This window comes from Lepeophtheirus salmonis, chromosome 5 (genome assembly GCF_016086655.4).
Source record: "Lepeophtheirus salmonis chromosome 5, UVic_Lsal_1.4, whole genome shotgun sequence".
NCBI lineage: Eukaryota > Metazoa > Arthropoda > Copepoda > Siphonostomatoida > Caligidae > Lepeophtheirus > Lepeophtheirus salmonis.
This window is the reverse complement of record NC_052135.2, coordinates 34,928,717-34,950,725: the sequence shown is the minus strand read 5'-3', so window position 1 is coordinate 34,950,725 and position 22,009 is coordinate 34,928,717. Positions and strand designations below refer to the sequence as shown.

General features: G+C 28.4%; 1 protein-coding gene across 5 annotated transcripts in view; it reads right to left on the bottom strand.

Moving 5' to 3' along the window:
• LOC121117654 (pseudouridylate synthase RPUSD2) overlaps nucleotides 1-22,009 on the bottom strand; it is a 93,726-nt gene that overhangs the window by 3,920 nt on the left and 67,797 nt on the right. For all 5 annotated transcript variants that reach the window (XM_040712104.2, XM_040712106.2, XM_040712105.2 and 2 more), the window contains 4 exons: nucleotides 16,570-16,657; nucleotides 3,729-3,850; nucleotides 3,567-3,667; nucleotides 2,800-2,887 (listed from right to left, as the gene is read on the bottom strand). In XM_040712104.2, coding sequence (XP_040568038.1) covers nucleotides 2,800-2,887; nucleotides 3,567-3,667; nucleotides 3,729-3,850; nucleotides 16,570-16,657 — 399 coding nt within the window. The remainder of the gene's footprint in view (nucleotides 1-2,799; nucleotides 2,888-3,566; nucleotides 3,668-3,728; nucleotides 3,851-16,569; nucleotides 16,658-22,009) is intronic.

Here is a 22,009-nt window from a genome sequence, read left to right as displayed (position 1 = left end):
TTTATTGATTTTTTTACAAAAAAAACAAAAAAACTTCTTAATTGTAATACTTATATAATTAATTAATAACTTATTAATTATTATGACAATCCTCAAACATCAAATAAAAAGAAAAATAATATAAATATCGCCAATTCCATTTGGTTTCTTAGTATATTTTTTCTTCATTTTCTCTTAATAACAAAAGTTTCTGTACAAAGGTATGACAACAACCACTTAAACAACCATTCAAGCTAGCTATGGACCATTTATATATCATATTGGACTAAAACTAAATTTATTAAAAAAAACATAAATCTTACGTCTCCCACCCCCATTTTTGTTTTTTGGGCTACAATAGAACTTGGATCTATTTTAAATGTATGTATGTCTTACCCCCATATCAATAAAGGCTTTTTAAGTAAAATAAATTCAATAATTATGATTTTGTAGATGGACAAATTTGAGGTCCAAGTCCAAACATTTTTTACTCTTCACCTAATTAATCATTTGTAGAAAATAAATTTGCCCCTATTTTTCATAAAATATCCAAGTTCTTTTGTCCTTTATGCAAAATCTATAATAAAGTCCCTTCTTTTCTCTCTCCTTTTCCATTCCTCTATCAATATAAACAGAATATAGAAGTGATTACAATTACTTATACTCTTTAATATAATAAGTTTCAATGTGGGATGTATTGAGGCCTTCTAAAAAAATGTTCGATTCCAGTAATAACAATAATAATAATTAATTTATTACTTTTTTATGAACAACACAAAATTTGCGCAGAAAAGTTTATCTGTTGTGTTTTTTTTAAAGAACTAAATATAATTAGACTTTTGCATGATATAATTATATACTATATATATACATAAATATTTTATCTGCATTTTTTTTCTTATAAATATTTTAAAGTAAAATGATAACATCCAATAATAATATTTTAAACAAGGCTTTTCTAAATTAACTAATGCATTTGTAAAAAAAACAAAAAAAAAACTTGATTAATTTTTTCTTATCTTAAAGGGTGTTAATTTGTAGTTTATGCAGCTCAAATATGAAGTGGAATGATGGATGAGACTAAACTATTTATGTATTTAAAATCTAACACGCATGCACTTACTTTAATTAGAGAGTACATTTTATCAAAAAATAAAAATCTGATATAATGGTTCTGAATGTGCTTCGCCACTTTTTTATATTTATAAATTTTAATATTTATATACCCCTATGCACCAAGTCAATAATGTCTTTACTACCATATTATTAATATATTAGATCTAAAACAACAAATTGTGATGAAGCAATGCGGTAAACAATCATTAATTGATATTTTTTTTTAACAAAAAAAGATGTGTATGGTTATTTATTTACGAGTCTGTTAATTATATGATCAAAAAAATCAATTTTTGTTAACAAAATAATAAACAGAGTTATTAAAATAATATTGACTCATTCTTGCCTACCATGAAACTCACTCAGTAGGGTGCTGCCTTCTGATTGATTGTTACTCCTACAGAAAATTCACAGTTTATATTTAAACAAAGAGGAATGGAAGTATCGGGTGACCCTTAAGTGTCTGAATGACTAAATATGAGTAAAGCTAGGTTGTCTATTTAAATTTGGGGTAGAAATTGGTCCCATTTCCTTGTTCTAAATTTGCTAAAATGAAGATTTATCAACGTAAGGTCACTTCGTCAAATGATTTCTGAGGCCAAGTTTGAAGGGAAACGATGATGAAAATTGTTCGTAATGATTATAAGAGGTATTCTATTTTTGTTATAATTAATTCTTCACCATTGTTGCTTTTATCACATTAGGAGAAATGACATATGACCACCTTCTTTTCCATATTTAAATGAAATGGACTTAATTAAATAGTCCACTCTAGAGAAAGAAGGTTGGTAGTACCTACAACAGAAACTTCGATGAGCTTAACGCAAAGATCAAGCCTGCATAGGCTGAAGGAATCATCTGCACGTCTGTTACGTTGTTCTTAAGAGATTGAATTGTATGATTTAGGGCAAAAGTTGTTATATTGAGTAAAATACATCATATGATTCAATTTTCAGTTTGGTAAAAAAAAGTTTTGATACAATTATTTTGTATCTCGGATCAACTGTTTCCGAGTTTTAATATTTTTAATCGTCCATACACGTATGAAGAACCCTGTATATATATAATATGTACCCTTTCGATTGACATCCGACAAATATGCATATATAATCAAAACAAGGATAAAAAATTAACAAAAGCAAAAACAATAACAACAACAAAGGAAGTCCTTTTATCGTTAAGAGCATGATTAATTAAATCCCAATTATACGTCGTCAGCTGCTCTATCAACCTGTCCTTTAGGTTCATGTATTATTAACTTGTTATTTTGCAGTTAAATCTATTTTTTAAATTTTATTAGTACGTTTTGACTTTTTGTCTTTTTCAATTCACTATTTATAATTGATTGGGAGAAATTAAACAAGGAAATAGAGAGAGAGAGAAAAAAAGTCAACAGTAATTTTTTCTATGATTTCTTAAGAATATTTTGTATATATTAATACTTTTTATAATTACAGATCTGTGTTTTTTGAGTGGAAGTTTCTGACTACTTACATATTATGTTTAGCAAAGATAGAAGTATACCTTATAATATACTTTCACTTTTATGATTATATTTTCCCCTGAAATAAGATGTATTTAAAAACTACAACATAATTTTGAATACTTTTTGTTTGTATTTAGAATAATGTTTTTTTTTTTTTTTCACAATCATTCAAATAAAATAATGTTTTTATATCACATAAAAAAAAGTCAAGAACTTACCGGGAGTGAACAAGGTTTATCCAATACAACTAAATCATCTGAGAGATGAATAACTTCAATTGGTTTAGACAGAACGGGTGTTTCGTGTCTAGAGAAAATGGAAAATAATTATATTTATATATACCTATATACTATCAAACATAATTTAATATTAATATGTACATATACATGTGGTTCCTTGGTTTTGTTGTATTTTGTTTGACCCACAAAGGACAATAAAGTTTTTTTTAATCGTTGCATGTTTGTGTTGTAAGACCAACAACAAACAGAAAAAAACAACAACATTGTAATTACATTTTTCCTCTGTATGTAGTATACAATTTTTTTTGGGACGACAATTATACATACATATTATTAACAGATGGGCTGAAAAGTGCTGGGCTTCACATATAGATGGTGCTATTTTTTTATTTACCTCATTTTTAGTTAGTACCAACTTTCAAAATACAGCTGTCAAAATTTTATGAGAATCTGTTCTTTAGTTTGTGAGTTATTGTGCTAAGTGTGACGTTACTTTTGTAACTTCCAAAGCAATGAATCAAAAGCAATTTTTGTATTTTCATTTTACACTGCTTCTTGATGGGAAAAAATACCGTTCAAGCTAAGCAATGGCTTGAAATGTGTTATGGAGACTCTGCTTCATAATGCAAATAAAATAATAATTTAAAAAAGCCAATTTTGCATGAAAAAACAACAACGTGTTTTCTTTGTTTAGTTCCGTACTTTTCAGCCCATATCTTATTAAAACACATTTTGCAAACCCTTACCGGTGTACAATGTTCGCTAAGAGGTCATTATGTCGAAGACGATAGCAAGTGTCTACTTGATCATAGTTAACAGTTAACGTTCCATCTAAGATACATCGTTCCTATTTAAAAAAAGGGAAAACATTATAAAAAAACTTGGAGGATAATTAGTTTAGTTCTTACATATTCTTCGACGGGATGAGCACGAAATTCACGACCAAATACCTCCAGTATCTTTTCTCCGACCCATCGTCCTTTTGTAAACGTCGTAAAAGTGAAATAGTATGGATATACCTTTCTCAAACCTATTGCAAAACAATATAAATGTATAATAATTAAGTTGCATTACGAACTTTTTTTTTATATCCTTATCTACTTTTTTGCCCTTAAACCTATACACACAGAACCCTAGGTAATCCCTTCAAAATTATTATTTTCCTAATCCATGAAATAAATGGTTTTTTTAAAATATAAAAATGAATAAAATTAAACTTATGAGGAATCCTTATATATTTTTTTTTCTTTCTTAAAAAATTATTTTGTAGATTGAAAATTGGATAGAAATTGACTCTCTATGTAGAGATAATTTCACCTTCTTTACTCCTCCTACTTCCCCTCACTTCTTCTTTTACACTTCTTATACAGATGTAATAAATCTTGTATTTTTGCTTCCTATTTTCTCATTTATTTTTTTTTAACAATAGAACATCCCATCATATTTATATATATGTATAAGCACATCTATATACCCATAAAGTCAAAAATTCCAATCTTTTTTGTTGTTGTATACATTTTATTATACCACACGAAGAGAGTATAGAAATAATCCCATTTATACACTACAATGTTTTTTCTTGTTTTTTTTTCCCTTCAATGGCTTGCTTTTTGAACTTACATATTGTGATGATCATCTATTTTTTTTTCTCTCTATAAACTAACATTTTAAATCTAGTCATTCTTATAAAATACATAAAGATGAATAAATGTAGAAATTGAATTTAAGAAGGGATGGAAAAAATATGTTTGATCCGAATCTCACTCCTAAGCAGTCCTATTTCAGATACCGGGTCGCCTTTGGTGTGTATTATATAGACAATTAGACGCCGGGCAAAGACTGCAACAAAAAGAAAACGTTCGCTTATGTTTTTCGTGACTGCAAACAACATGAACTAATACGGACAATCATGTGTGAAAGACTCACTCACTATCTAGGGAGAGGGGCCACCCTAAAAGAAAAATAAATATTGTTTGAACAATGCTGCTCTTCTGTTCAGAACTGGATGAAAATGGCAAAACTTGATTACTCAATTTTGAATAAATTAAACTCTACAAAAATATAGCATACTATGCATTTCGTTTTTTTAACATGCAATTTGTGATGGTATTTTTATTTTTTAATTAGATAGTTATTTTACTAATTTTACATTAGTTTAATCAAAACATCAACTTATTTGTCTGATCCTATTTTAGATTATTTTTTTAAGTGAGATATTCCCCTTTTTTTGTAATTGTTTTTTTTATATGTAGTCTGAACGTTTTTAACGTTTCTAATAAGGTGTCATTGTAATAGTAATAATAAATCTATTTAAAGTATGAAATATATACTTATATATAAATTTTCGCCTGATGTCGGAATCAACTTTTTTAGCTAGAAAATTTTTCTGGATAAGACATAGCAAGAATATAAAGTCGTAAAACCAACTACTGTTTTTACTTTTATGCGAATTTTTGAGTCCAAGATTGATTTTTAAAGTATTTGTTAGGACCTTTTTTTAAAGAAACTAGATGATGCACTTTATAGCCCTAGTTAGGAATCATTGAACTATACTATCTAAATATGAATATATGTATAATGGTATAATATTATATTTCTATTAAAAAGGTTCACAAAACGCTAATCCACAAGTTTTATTAGCTATTGTTCTTTTGTTAATTCTACTTATTATTTAGTTTCGCAATCCACTAATACAAATTAATCTTCAACTTATGATGGAAGATTGGAGAGCAAGCAGTCTTTCTTGATTACAGCCCTAAGCATTGGGACAAGTTTTTCCTCACTTGGTCTCGAGAAGGGTGGGTTCTAACAAAACTACTAGATGGAGGAATTATCTTAAAAATTTGTCCATTTATATTCCATTTTTTGTTGAGCGCAGTAACGAAGAGAAACTGATGACATAAAATATAAGGTATTCTCAACCAGTAGTTTTGTTAGAACCCGCCCCTCTCGAGACCGAGTGAATTGTGAATTGGTATTCCGTACATACATGCTACCAAATGCTATAGTATGATATTCAATTATAGTCACTAATTTAATCTATTTAATCAAAACCTGATAAGATCTCAAAGTTTAAACAAAGCATTCTTTACTTAGTAGAGTCCAAAAGGCTTTGAATTTAAAAAATAGTTAAATACCAAAACATTTATTGTTTTTTTCTGAAGAAACATAGGCTGATAAAGAGAAGTTAAGGACAAATTTTGAATCAGGTGATAAAATCTCTGTATATTTCGTTCTTAGAGCAAAGAAAAGTGTGATTTTGTTGGATAGCGTATTTTTGTCCGTGGATCAGTTTAATGATCCATTATAAGAAAGTTTGTAGCTCTAATATCATTAGCAAAACCTCATCATAAAACATTACTATTCAGTACGAGAAAAAGAAAGCTTTAATTAATCGAAACATTATGCTTTGTTCAACTTTTAAGTAAGTTTATATGTATAATAGAAATGTATTTTCAACAAGAAAATACCCTTTAATATGTAAGAACAATAAAGCTAACGATCAAATTGTAAACAAAGTTATATCATTTTGTGTCGTATGATAAAATAAAAAAAATGATAAAAGTTATGTTAAATTTATTTAAAAAGTTGTACATACACAATATTTTTAGTGCGTATGTATAAATGCAATATGCCTCTCTATAACAAAATGGAAATCACTTTAAACATTATTATTGTTACAATATTAGAATTATAACGCTTTATTATTTTGTAGCAAGGCTATCAAAGTTCTGCATGGGGCTATGTAAGTAGTTTTTAATTAATATTTATATATATAATATCTACAAAAACAAATAACTAATTTTGTTTTTTTGAAATCGAGAAAATTTTAATTGAGATAGATACCAAGAATCCTACTGCCTCACAATTTTATCTTATATGCAAATAATATGATTAATGAATATACCTAATTTACATTTTAAAAATTGGTTTGTCTTAGATATGCATTTTTGTAACTAGATTTGTTTTATTAGTTAGATAAAGTTGTACATCTGTACAAAAATAAATCAAACTAATTTGGTATCAACCTTGAAAAATTATTATGGAATTTTTTTTATTCAATATTTTTATTGTTAAAAAATAAAAACAGTCTTATTTAAATATATAAAAACCTACGTAAATATCGTCAGTAATCTTATAATGAAATCTCTATTCATTTTACGAAGGGGGTACATACTGTATGTAAGTACATTATACCTCTTTATGTTTGACTTTTTACTTCAAACTTATGTCAGCTGATACTATTTCCATTTTCCAAGGTTTAAATTTTCTAAAAATATGCCAGTTGCTTTGATTTTGTGTTTTGGCCATGCCTGTCTCAAGAGTTAGCTTAATTGTTGAAGTTTTTCAAAAACACTGCAAAATTTAGAGTATTATGTCCTTCTTTTTATCGGAGCTTCCCAGAAGTTGATGCTACTTCATTTAAAGTGCCACCATATAAAAGCTAATATCAATACCCTGTATATGGTTGCAAATTTATTAATACTTCTGAAAATTTAAACATTTTTTAATGCATAAACAATTGCGACTTAGAAGTAAAAAAAAATCAACTTGTAAGATAGGATGCCAATGATACATATTATTGTAATTTGTTAAATGACGATTATAATAGTTGGAGGCCAGGTCTTGAAGTCCCAAAAATTAGGCACTTTTTCCTTTAGCCATTCTACCACAACCACAACCAAAGGGCGAAGTCCTGCTGAAAGGTGCACCATCTGTCTCCAGCCCCTTTGTCCATCTAGGGGTTGACTACATCCATTTAGACCTTTTTGTTCACTTTCTGCTTGGAATTGAAAAGGTAGGGTTGCATGACGTGTCCATCAGTCCTAATGATGTCTTGGACCATAATAGAGGCTGGTTTCTTCGCCTTGAGGACTTCAGAAAGTTCTTTACATGTGTCATTCCAAGTCATGTGTAAACACTTTTTTGCAATTTACGGAACGATCATCACCCGTTTTGATGATTTTTGGTGATCTGGTTCTTCTAAATGAAAGAAGAGAGTGTGGGAGATATTAGGATTCTGTGAATAGTCTTTTCTTTTTGATAATCTTCTTCAGTGCAAAAATTTATTTTCATATGTTTCGTATTGCCCCGTAAATATTCTAATAAAGAACTTTGTAAATATAGGCTTTGTAATTTGATTTTTATAAGGACGTCGTGGGCTCTCTTTCGCCGCTTCTCTTTTAATAGTACCACCTATAACATCTGAAGGTCCCTTGCCATGACTTGTGGGAAAAAATGCAACTCAACAGACAATTGAATATCCTTTTCATGAAACGTGAGATTCAAGAAGGCTTAAAGTTTCTATATTGGCCCACACCCATTGGAAAATGAATATATTTTTAATATTATTACACTTTTTCATTTAAATAATTTACAAGTCGTTTCTGGTATTCATATATGTGATGGTTGTCATCAAATGCAAGATTGGTGTAGCCTACCATTATTTTTATAATACTCAACCCAAGGGTATATTGTTGCCTTTTCTTTATTCCAATGAAATGCCTGAGCTGCATCTTGGACAATAAAACTGTAATTTTCTAAAAAAATCCTCAATTACCGAAACTTCTTCGTTCGAAATTTCTTCTTTCTGTTTTTGTTAAGAAACTGTTTTAGGCCTTTGCAGTAAAGTTGTGCTTGGCTAGCTTGAATGTTTTTTTTCAAAGAAACGCTCAACAATGTCTTGTATTGGTAGTAGCGTAGAAGTTAATTCACATCTATCAGTAGATTCCCACTGTTGAAATTGTACATCGTCAATGTTGTTGTTGTCAAATTGGTCGAGTAATGTATTTTCATGATTATTACTAAGTTTAAAGGGATCACATGTACGAAATTGGCAAGAAGATAATGCAGTGTTGCATACAATAGATGCAATAATATGACGGTATGTTTGATAAGTTGTTATTTCTGCCGTTTCCGATACTATTATCATAAGTCATTTATAATGTTATTTTAATTGTTATTTAATAAAATGTCTAAGTTTTCAAATATATTATATGGTACTTACCTAAATAAGAATCCTAATTTATTTTATTAATCCACAGAAAATATGTATATTATATAAAGTACGAGTTTAAATATAGGAGAATAATACTATTATAGTATAAAAGCGGTTTTACATACTCTAGTTAATGTTCTTATTGCAAGTGATCCCATTAAGATCCCACTCTGAATTTTGGATATGTTTGAAAACATATATTGAGACATGTTCTATCAAAATTTAAACAAAATCGCTTTTGCTACATGGCAGGGCCGTCATTTTGGAGGTCACGCCACAGCCCCAAACTTTTATTTTTGATTAAAATAAGATTATGATTGAATATAAATTATAATTTGTTCTCTTGTTCATCTTTTTGAGGTAATTTTTGTTTAAAATAAGATTATAATTGAATATAAATTATAGTTTGTGTTCTTGTCCATGTTTTGACGTATTTTTTTAAAAATCGAGTCACCATGAGAGTAATTATGGTATTTTGAACAACCCTGTTCCAACACGTTATGGCTAACTTTGAGTGTTTCATATAGAAGAGCCAGCTCACCAAAAATCATCAAAATTGGTGATGGTCATACGATGAGGGTGTGTACACTTGATGTGGAATGACCCACATATCCATCTGTCATTCTGACTGTTTCTCTTGTTCAACATTGAATATCTTTTCATCTGAAAAGAATCGCAAATGTCCTCCAGTATTTTCAAGGAAGACAGGATCTTCTGGTACCCAGCCTCTCTGGTGAGCTTCATTGAATCTGTTAACAGGTATCTCACCCTTAGCTCTTGTATCCTAAGTTCTCATTGAGTGTTCTGGAGATGGTCCTTCCGTGCACGTAGCAGTTTTTGGGAAGAATGAACATAAATTTGCGTGAGTAAGCTTTGATGGACATTGCTAGGAACCTGGAGGTCCTCTTCCTTTTACTTTTGGGAGTGTGCTTAGACCTACTGGACATTCCCTTATTTTTGAAACTCTTGATGATGGCGTAGACTGTGATTTTTGGATACAACAGGAGTCAGATGATGTCAGGGGTAGAGTGTCCTGCGCAATGGAATTCGACCTCAGCAGACCTTTTATGGTGCTCCATCCTCAAGAAGTGGAATTTGCTTTTGTTTTTTCCCCGGAAAATTATAAATACATCCTACAGAATCTCTCCAGATAAAAAGCAGCTTGTAGACATCAATATTGTTGCTCTTGAGGGCCATAATCTTGTTCCAAATTTATCTGCACAGGTTTGTATACATTATTGTCTGTTATACTCTGTGTTTCGATTAGCTTCAATGGAACATTAAAAAATTGGATTCCAGTAGAACTATCTATGAAGGGAATACTAAGCAATTTTCCATCTTCATACTGTGGAGTACCAAAGGCAAGCACGCCAATATTTTACAATAGTATGTTTCATCAAAACATCTATAAAATTTATCCATCCCAATATAGTATGTAGTAATCTGGTAAATTTTCCTTTGAAGTCATTTCTCCTATTTTGTGTTGTAGTGGAGGCAAAATCTGCTCCTCATGCCTTCAACCCTCTAGACATCATGGGTGTAGTCTGGTTGTCTGAGAGTTCAACCGATATTCAGTGCTGCAAATCTCTTAAATGGTCACAACTGATAATGGAAAGTGTAAGCGTATTTTACATTATATTGATGACCAACCTGGTCTTGTCCCATTGTCTACTCAACCCACACTAGTAACAGAGCTTTGATTTTATAATATGTGGTACAGATGCATTAAGAGAAACATTTTTAAGATAAAGCTATGTTTCATATGATACAATGCTTATTTTATCATAAATATGAGAATCTATTTGCTTACTTCCATATTCAAGAAGCTTTGATTAGGTTTCTTTTGGTAACACTTTCATTTGTAATCCTCTGAGAAGTTACAATTAAAATAAGAATATAGTAGCCAAATTTTTTCCAGTGTTGCTGAAAAACCTCAACAATAAAGCTATACACCTCTTAAACCGGACTAGCCAGGATCCCAAATCAAAGTAATTTGACTGGTATATTTAATGAGGTTAGAGCTTGGAGAATAGGAAGAATATTAGTTTACATATGCCTGATAAAAGAAGTCTAATTCGAGGAGGTCTAAAGTACGTGCATCGCTACTATGATAATAAATTTTCATTATAACTAGCTAGCTAGCAGTAGAAGAGGATTGAATGAAGGATAAAAAAAACGAAAAACAAAAAAATATGAGTGGAACCTTATTTTCTTTATGTTTTTTAAGTTTTCTTTATTACATTATTTATACTTTGTGGGAAATCTCTTCTAAACCATAAATTTTTACGATTATGATTTTTTAGGCAAAAGAGAAAGAAAAAAACCAGCAAATAATACCAAAACAAAACAGCAGTATTCATTTTGTTATTTAATTAATTTTTCTTGAATTACCCTGTTTTGGAGATATTTTGTCGTCGTTCCTTTTTTTTGTTTTGTTTTGTTTTCTAGAGCAACCAAATTCTTTGGTTAGATTCTATTTTTTATTTCGACCATATATATATATATATATACATGTATGTACATATATATTTATTTGAGAAAGCCACTAAGCAAGGCGTATTACAATGGTTATTCGTGTTGGTGGTAATAATAAAAAATGCAATGAAGAAATGGTTTAAATGGTTTTTTAGTGGCCTACATTGAATTCGTAATGAGAGGCAAGGAAGGAGATAAGTAGTTAGAAACGAGTAAGAACATGGTACATACTACATGGTTATACCATACTTTCAAGTATTATAAGTATGTAAAAAGATGAAAACCTGCGCTGCTGATTAACTTAATTCAATACACTTCAAGAAATAAGATAAAAGCTATATCTGACTATTCTTTGAACATAGAATCGGTTCATACAAAACATTTTGATTGACAAATCTAATTTAAGGAATAAGGGAAAACCAAAAAATAAAAAGTAAAAAAGGAGTAAAAGAACTTAAATTAAAATATAAAAAGTTTTTTATATTCCCAAGTTTTTATTTATTAACTTTGGAAATTTATTTCGAGTGCAATTTAATGTATGCTGCTTTAAAATAGTTTATTTATATTAAAAATTAAATGAATTAATCCACAACTACATCAAAATTAATCAATTAATAAAAAATTTTGTATCACTAATTATATTTTAAAATATGTCACTCATGTTTTATCAAATATGTGTAAGCTAATGATGAATAAAATTAATAGGTAATTGACTGATGAAAATTTGATAGATTGTTGAAGTAATCGTATTTTAATTGATATGAAATAATAATAATAATTTAATAAAAAAATACAACTCTTTTGAAAATAAAAATAAAACATACTGTAATTGAATGAGTCTAAAGAAAAAAAATAATGTGCTTATTCAACACATGTGCAAGATATTTTATGATAAATCAATCAATTTTTAATATAAATATATCCAATCAATGAAAATTAATAATGAACATATCAAATTTTAACATTTTTACAGGACTTTTTATTATTACAATAATCAGCTTCGTCTCAATCAGTTTGGATTTTGCTACTATAGAAGAGAGGGAGCCATTTGTACTACGGTAGAGTTGTATTCAAAGTCCTTTTTTAGTGTAAGCGTGGTCTAAGGCAAAAATTGAAATTTTTACTTAATTAGAAAATTCAAACTTTCTTTTTTTTTTGACATTTTTTTCCAAAAGTCAATTTTTCCATTTTTAATGGACTTTATGGTTATTTCTTCTTGGTGTTGTATATGATTAAATTTTTACTAATTTATAACCATTACAGACCTGCATTTATGATTGCGGCTTGTGTGGCTCTGTTTCTGGTCCTGCTTGTTTCTCTGGAACCATCTAAGAAATTACTCATGACACCACACATTTTTGAGGAGTCAATTATTTTACTCATACCTTATAAAAATGAGCGTTCAAAAACTTTTTGTAACTTTACAAACGAAAATTTTATATGACCAATGTTTTTTTAAAGTTTTGTATCTGAACTACTTTAGATATATTTAAAAATACATTACCGAATCTGTAGTGCTTTCGGAAGCTACATACAGCATATGGCCTATACAGACTGCTGTATTATACAATTATATATTTTTCTCTAAATTGTGAGGTTGGGATTTGTGCCAAATGACTTGGGTGATAAAATACATAGCAAGAAAGCCATAAATTAAAAATCTAAAATCGAAATCTTGATTGACGCACAAGAAAATGGAGCTAGAGGTCACACAAAAAGAAAATGAAGTGGAACAAAATAAGCCAAAAAACTAACAAAACCAAATAAATTTGACTATCATTTAATATAATAACATTTGAAAACTAAATGATTACACAATTCAACCCAACAAATATATTTAATTTCCTTATCTCATTCTAATAGTACTTGACGTGGTGGACAACCATCTTTAGTAATATTTTTTTCTTTTCAACTTCGGTTTTGATAATTTCCCTTTTCGTACATTGTGGTATGTTTATGGTTTTTATAGCATTGAAGGGAAAACATCAGTAATCTTCATAAAAATAGACAAATAATTAATTACAAAAGTTTATGTTTATTTCAAATAAAGACTTATAATTCATATTCGATTATCCAATTATAAGAAAATACAGTTCAAAGGTAAAAAAACTAATTTTTTCAATGAGAGTTTGTCAGGAAAGATATAAAGTCTCGGTTTTTTATTTGTTGTCAAGTCAAAAAAATTTATTTAAAGCATAAATAATAATTAACCTTCCATTTAAAGAAGAGTAATTGTTTACAGTAGGCCTAGTTTTGAACAATATTTATTTTAATTATATCTTTTTATTAGATTCAGGAATTAATTGAGGTTAAGTGCGGGAAATACTTAAAATTTGCGATAAGGAATTATATGTATCAAAGAAGGAAATAAATAAATATTTGTGATGTTTTAATACATATATTATTACATCAACTTCAAGTAACTTATATCAGGGAAATTGTGTCTGGAGATCACTTTTATTTGGAAAGCAATCATAATTCAATGACAAAATGTATTGTTCCCACAGATACAAAACATCCTCCAGTATACATACATACTAAATTCGAGGTTTTACTATGATAAACTATCTTTAACGTCTTTAAAGAAAAAAATTGACAGGTGATGAATGAGGAACAAGAGTGGCTTAAAAAGCTAGTTCACCAATGCTATTTGACCCCCATAAAAAGGCCTAAATCCTTCACTTCTAGTGAATGTAATTTCAACAATATATATCAAGATTTTTATCGATATTTCCGGGAAATTGGATGTTGAATGGAGGAGACAGGTTTCGTCCAGCAAGTTCTACCATAGCTCATGATTTGTACTGAACTCACCAATGAGAAAATTGCTGGTCACTCCCCAGTATGGTCGTTTTTACTTCCCTTTAAAAGGAGCAACAAAAGATTTTATTGTTCTTAGACTTTGGAATCTTAAAATGACTTTTATTAAACAAACCGACAAAGCTGAATCTATTTGTGATGACTATTTAAATTTGTTAGAACTTCAAGAAAATTGGAGAAAAATAATTTTATCGCACAATTTCAGATATATGCCAATTGTATCCAATTTTATAGTTTATAATTTTATAAACCATGTAAAGATTATATCGCATGCCTTTGTGGATTGCAGGGCGGTAAAATTTTTGCAAAGTTTTGTCGCCATCAACATCAAGGGTCTGGATAATCTACCTTTGAATTAAATCAAAGCTTCTATACTCTTTGGATTATCTCAAAGGAAGAAGCAGTCTCCACAGAAGTCTAAAGGTATTGATTTTGCCTTATTAAACTCTAAGGTATTAATCGCTTGAAGGCTTACATCCTATGACCCAATATATCCTTACGAACTTAGAACAAATTTTATGGCATCTGCTGCTAGATATACCACCCTTTCCTTGAAAATCCCCAATACAGATGACTCATCCTGGATCTGACGGGAAAATAAGTGACATTCTATCCATCGGTATCACCCCAACATAAGAGGCTACTCAAGTTAATCCTCAGAAGTTTAACCACGACTCTTGATTGCTAGTGTTTATTTTGGTTTGAATTATTTTTATATAAGAACAATTATGAATGTGTCTTATTAATGATGTTTTTTTTTAATTATTATTATTGATGTGCTTCATTTTTTTTAAATTTTAAATCAATGTCATTTAACTTCCCAACTGGAACACACTGCTTCCATAAAATAGGATATTTTTTGCTTTTATTTTTCAAATGTCCTATTTGATAGAAAAGTTCTTATATGAAGCAATAATTTTGAACTATAATGATTATTTATATATACTTATTTACGTAATTGCTTTGTGCATATTAAAGGAACTGGAAATAAAATAAAAATGACACAATTATCCCTATTCCTCCATACTTTTTTTTATTTCAATACTTACGCTTATAATAAACTCCACTATTTTTTTTACAAAAAGAATAATATTTTAGTTATTGGCCTGAGATCTTTTTTATCTAGAGATACTACAAAATTCATGTTGCCTATGAATTGAGACTTTAAAAAAAAATGAACGTTTATTGTGAAAAAATGGTTACAAATTTAATTGTCAAAGTATGCACCTTCGCTAGCCATACATTTCCCCCATCTTTCAAACAATTTATGGATGCCTTTCCAAAAAAAATGTTGGTCTTTGGCTACAAACCAGCCATTGATCCATATTTTGGCTTCAGCGTGAGAATCGGAGCGTAAATAATTGAGTGAGTGACCCATCGGTGCAAACAAGTGATAATCGAAAGGCACCAGGTCTGGTGAGTAAGTCGCATGAGCAAGAGGTTCCCAGTTGTAGGATTCAACAAGCTGGTGGGTGGCTATAGAGTGATGCGGTGATACGTTGTCATCAAGGAAAATTACCTTGTGTTGCCTGGCTTCATATTTTGGGAGTTTTTTGGTAAGCTTCCACAAGCATTTGATGGGCTTGAGAAGCATTTTTCTTCAACTGGTAACATCAAATCAATGATGTACGTACATAGTAGTTTGTAGGAACAAAATTAGACATTTTTACGAAGGAAAAAAGTGCGTTGTTGAATGAAACTATACAAGCAATGAATTAAATGTTATTGAAACATGTCGAAATAAGGATTTAGATTTTTGTACCAGTTTATAAAAGTGGCGACACCTAGGGGCCAATAGCCGAAAGTCTCATTTCATAGGCGTATACCTAGTATACTCATGTATGCCAAGGGCTTGGTTTGAATAATTTTTAGAGAAGGAGACTATTATGAAAACTTAAAAAAGTGGACTTTTGAAGAAAAATAATTTAATGACATAGTCAACCTTCTAAAAATAGAAACAAATGCACTATTAGGAGTACCCAGGGGTGTTGCTAACTTTTATTATTTGGGAGGCTTAGCTCAAAAAATTTTGTTTATTATAAATACAAGATACCATTTTTTGGGGGCTTCCGAAACTTTCTCAAGCTCCCCCCCCCTAAAGGAGCTAGTGTCGCCACTTGGAATACCAATACCTTGTTTAAGGAGCTCGAAATATCGGACAAGACAGTCAACCATGGGATTTTTGGACCGAGTTAAAATTATGGTCATCGCAATGTACAATATAAATTTTTTTTACTTCTATTAACGGTGTTAATATTAAATGTATTCATTTAAAATGTTAAATTTCTTGGTTTATGTTTATTTTAATATTTATATTTTTATTTTCATAAAAATATTTTATAAGCGTATTTAGATTTGGGAGTTTTTGCTCTCATCCGATCAAAATAAATAAAGATGATTTATACTAGTGTGTGTGTAGTAATCAAATGTTTTTTAAATTTATAGATACAACTCACCGTTTTCAACGTAATATGCCGTCTCGTTGTAGCGATCATCGGTAAAGCCTGGTCGTTTTGCTTTTAAGGCTTTCGTTTCAAATTTGGCCTAAATTAAACAATATAGAAAAAACCACATTACACAGGAATAAAATAATAAGTCCACAAAAATATATAAATAACATCTATGCACAACTGATATAATCTTTTTTTTTTTTGGTTTGTAATGAGTTTAAATATGACCCTTTAGTACAATATGATTCATCAAATATTTATATTACTTCATATAAATTACACACAGGCTGTTTTTATGGGTACTTTTCTTTTCCTTCATGTTTCTACTGACCTATCTAGGATATTACATTTTTGGCTTATAACATATGTATGTATATTATTTTTATTTGAAATAGCTCGATCAATAAAGAACCAAAAGAGTTCTATGTATTTTCAAATTCTTGTACATTAGGATGTGTCCAACAAAATTTGAAAATTTGACGTGTAACACTCACATCATACTGTGTGTACCTTGTATGGACCTAATGAAGAACTCTGGCAATTTCAATGTAATATGTTGACTGACATTTACCTGTGACACAGAACATAACACATTTTGAAAAAGTGACAAAAAGCTATAAAACGCCTCCATTTAGTTTTTGCTCTATTAATACACTTATGAAACATTCCAATGGATAAAATCTGAAAAGTATATAAGGTGTAGTAAAAATAAATCGAATATCTATAGTGGATTTTTTTTTCCATTAATGTTTATCTCCTTGGCAATCAAAAACAATGTTATATGAAAATTGGACTCGACGATTTCTATTATTTCCAACACTTTTGAAAATTGGCCTTAACGAAATTAGTCAAACGAAAATTGCGCATTATTGACTTTTACAGTATCAGTACTATAAACACTGTACATATTTTCAGCCGTCTGGCTTGCAATTTCTCTTTGTTTGAAGAGAAACTGTTGTAAAAATGCTGTATTTTCTCTTTTCTGGTGTCCATCTTAGACGCTCCCTCAAACAATGTTAAGTCAAGTAATTGAAAAGCTGTTTAAAAAGTTTTTTATTACAAAATCTTATCTTTCTAACGGTATCTAGAGTAAATCAATTGCATTTATATAATGCTAGATACACTTTAATAAATCCATCTATTTGAAAAGAAATCGACTTCTTTTTTCTACATCTATTATTATACAAGCATAATTATTATACGGATTTAAAAGTTCCTAAATGGGATTTTTAAATTTTTGACACTTTTTCAATATTTTATCTGTTTCGTATTCTCGATAAATATTAATATATTATCATAGAATTTGCACAAATACCTTTGTGTCGTTTATACACAGTAACCAAAAAAGGTACAGCTTGCTCGGACAAAGTCAAGACATCCGCCTCACCCAAAAATCCATTTGACATATATTGTATGTGTATACTTTAGTTGCACGTTATACGCCTCTGACTTTTGTAAGTTATAAAAAAAAAACGTCTCAAAATTATGAACATGATTTATCACAGAGACAACTTATTTATTTATGTAACTAAATTACTAATGACTCTTATATAGTTAAAAAAAGATTGATGAAGAAAGACATACATATATAAAAATACATTATAATGAAGCTTTTGAGAGTTAATTTTTTTTCAAATCCAACTGTTTTATAGTGTGGGTAGCAAAAAAAACAAATCTTTTTTCCTATGCACGTTAAAAGTATCAAAAGTTTTTTTCAGATATATTTTTTTGTAAAATAAAATGATGCAAAAAAATATTATATTATTTCCATTAAAAATAACAATTTATTGTAAATTTATTCATAACGATGGTAACGTCCAGTATACCGGGTGTATATTTAATTATGACACACATTTTTTTAGGTATAGTGAATTATTCTTCTGTGTTAACAATTTATTAAAACAAATAATTCCGATTAATTTGTACGCCGAATAAAATAACGTTTTGCCTCTTGCAGAACTCACTAATAATTATATTTTATTACTCGAAGATCTTTTGGTCTCCAAAAACAACCGGACCTTAACCCCGTGATTAAAGCATATGTACGCATATTGAAAGCATGCTGTGTAATAAAAGTGTATTGAATTTGAGTGTCTGCAAGGAACGAATTACTGAAGATTGGACCAGCCTATGTTATTGAGGCTTACAAATTGATAAGTATTCTATGGAACATTATAAAGTTCAAAAACCTACAGATATATTATTTGTAAATGTATAATAACCAAGTAATTATAATAGGTCAGAATAAAATTATATTATAAATCAGTTGTTGGTAATTAAAATGTATTTTGTTGTAATTAAATGAAGCTTAAATAGACGTAAAAATTGCAACTTGCACATTCTTGTTCAATGTTATGTTCTTAGTACGATGTGTCGAAATATCAAGTGTCCAGTAATTAATATTTAAAATAAACATTACAATAATGTTTCATTAATTTAAAACAGAGATTCCTCACGGGGTTCTCACAATATATTGACTAGGGCTCTCGAGGTTATCAAAGTTATTAAGAAATAATTTTTTGTTAAAAAAGCTTATCAATAAATGTATTTTTTTTTTAAAAGGTCATAATAAATTCCAAAGAAATGTTTATTATACAATAGAGGTTGTTAAAATAAATCAAGACCAAAAAATTGAGGCGAAATTACCCCCAAAAAAAAAAAAAAAAAATATGGACGACTAGAAACTCCACAGGGATTAAAAGGTTGGAAATCACTTATCTAAGCTATGTCAAAATTAACTCGGTACGTATTAAAAAAACCCAAATACTCATATATGATAAAAAATATAAATGCTTATATTTGATATATATATGATGTAATTATCCATCTTGATTTGTTTTTCCAAAGTTATTGCTACAATTTTAATGATCCTTTTTTCCCTTAAAATATAACGATTAAAGATAAAAAAATATATAGAAACTGTAATAAATTTTATAATTAAAAAAGGCAAGCTCTATAAAAATATACAAAAAAGCTTAATTGTATTAAAAAATATTTTTTTATACGCTAAATATTAAAAATAATCACAATTATATTCATGTTTTAAAACATGGAATAAATTAAAATTTATTTATTTTGCTCTCCCTAAGAAAATAAATTATTATTATTATATATTATGATTTAATTTAATTTTGGTGAATAAATTTGAAATGCATTTCTATCAATTTGTCTTTAATTTTTAAGTGAATCAACTTTTTAAAAATATATATTTGTAGTAACAGCATTATAGCAAATATGTAAATGAATTCAGCAAATATTATTTAAAAAATAAAACAGTATCAAATTTAATTTAGTAAATGACAGAAATGAAGCTATCAATGAATATTTGTTGTTTGCTAGTTTATGCAAAACAAAGAATCAAACATAATGCGCATAATTTCATGCCAGCTAAAGATTTTTTAATGTACGTACATTAGAATAGTTTTTATATCAACATTTTTCAAATTTCGATTCCGTCTAGTGCGGAAAATTTGTCATGTTGTAATAAAATTATCCTATGCGAAATTTCATTGTTCTTTAATGTTATGTTTATGTCGTACAGATTTCAATTAAAGTTGGAAAAAAAGAAACAAAAAAAACCCAATAATTATTTATTTTGTCAATAAAAATTAAAATAAAGCATAGTTCTTTATTTTGAATAAAATCATTCTGATAATGATTGTTGCAACCTATAAAAATATTAATGAAGTGTTTTTTTCTAAAGTTATTCTACGGACCAAAAAGATAAAATAAATTTAGGAAAATTTGATGATTTATTTGGATCTTGCCTTTTAAAAACTGCAATATTTACTTTGCTCATTTTGGACAAAATTAGAAAGAGAGGCAAAATAATTATTTTGCCTATAAATATTAAAATTAAGCATAATTTATTATTCCATATAAAATACTTCTGATAGACATTTTTCTGAGCCATAAAAAGTATTAATACGGTTTTTTTTTGTAAAATTATCCTATATTTAAGAAAGAGAGAATTACATAAGGAAGTTTTGGATATATTTTTCTTTTTTTTAAAAATGTAAAAAAAAAAGAAGATGTGCACTATACGTGGACCTTCAAAATGTCCTTTGGCTTCTCTCTTTTTGTTCTATAAAATAAGTTAAAACACATATTTTTTATTGGTTAGAAAAATGTCTAAAAACATTATTTTATACAAAATAAAGAATTGTACTTTTTTAAATCCTTATTGACTAAATAAATAAGCTTTATCATTTTTCAAACATTTACCAAGATATGCACGACCTAAAAAAGACATCGTAGGGAAATCAAAAATTTTGAGAACTATTATTGTCAACAATACAACTTTTCCACTCTAGCCGTAAGTTAAATTCAAAAAAATTAAAATTCAAAAAATTTGTATACACAAATATATTTTTCTTATGTATAATGAGTATATATTAGTAGCGAGGAAGGTGTTTCCAAAAAACATTCATCTATCCTTATCTATTCAGTAAGAATAATACAATATAAATTATTTTTGATAATATAAAAATTAACAAATAAGCCCTGAAAAACAGGAACAAAAAATACATTTTTTTATTCGGCTTCTTTAGGAATTAGTAAAGAAGTGGAGGAAGAGTACGTACCATACATATTATCTTGTTGTAACCCACAACACGTTTTCTTCCATTTTTCCCTGAATACTGATACTTTTCTCTTTTCAAAGTAGTAGCATGTATTACATATATATGTTATTATGTGACCATAATTCTCGATTTCCCCTTCTTTTCTTTGTATAATAAATATATATATATTTCTTAAGACAATAACGAATTAAATACTCATTTTGAATGAAAGAATCCAAAAAAAAAAAAAAAAAAAAAAAAGAAAAGAAAAGAGAAAGCTCCATTTAGCTCGATTTTAGAAAATCTATGGCAGATGTTACACTACAATATTTATATATAAATATTCTTAATGACTATTATTGTATAAAAAGCAAGAAAGCAAAAATGTATGTATAAGAGACATTTTTTTTATATGTGAGCTTTTTATTATTACTATATAAATACACATATTTGGTGGCAATCAAGATAAGAAACTCGGATTCGAAGTGTTTTATCTTTGTATGAGTTGCAATGTATGTGTACATAATATATATTTCAATATCTACACATATAATATATATGTTGAATTTTTAAATTAAAAATTTGAAAATCTGTATTAAAGATTTTGGCAGTTGGTATTAACGTATTTTTTAAGCTTCTTCCATGAAAAAGTGTTTTTGTTATTAAATATGTTATATATAAATACAAATAAAGATTTGTTCACCGTCATAAAATATGTAAGGGTTAATTTATGTTTTGCTTTGACACCAATTCAAAGAGAGGTAAAAATAGTAATGAGACTTGGACAGTGATTTTTAATCTCTTTTTACTTCTGTTACAAAAATTTTCAATTCAGATTTATATTATAATTTATGTTTTATGATAAGTGAATTTGTGTCTATTTC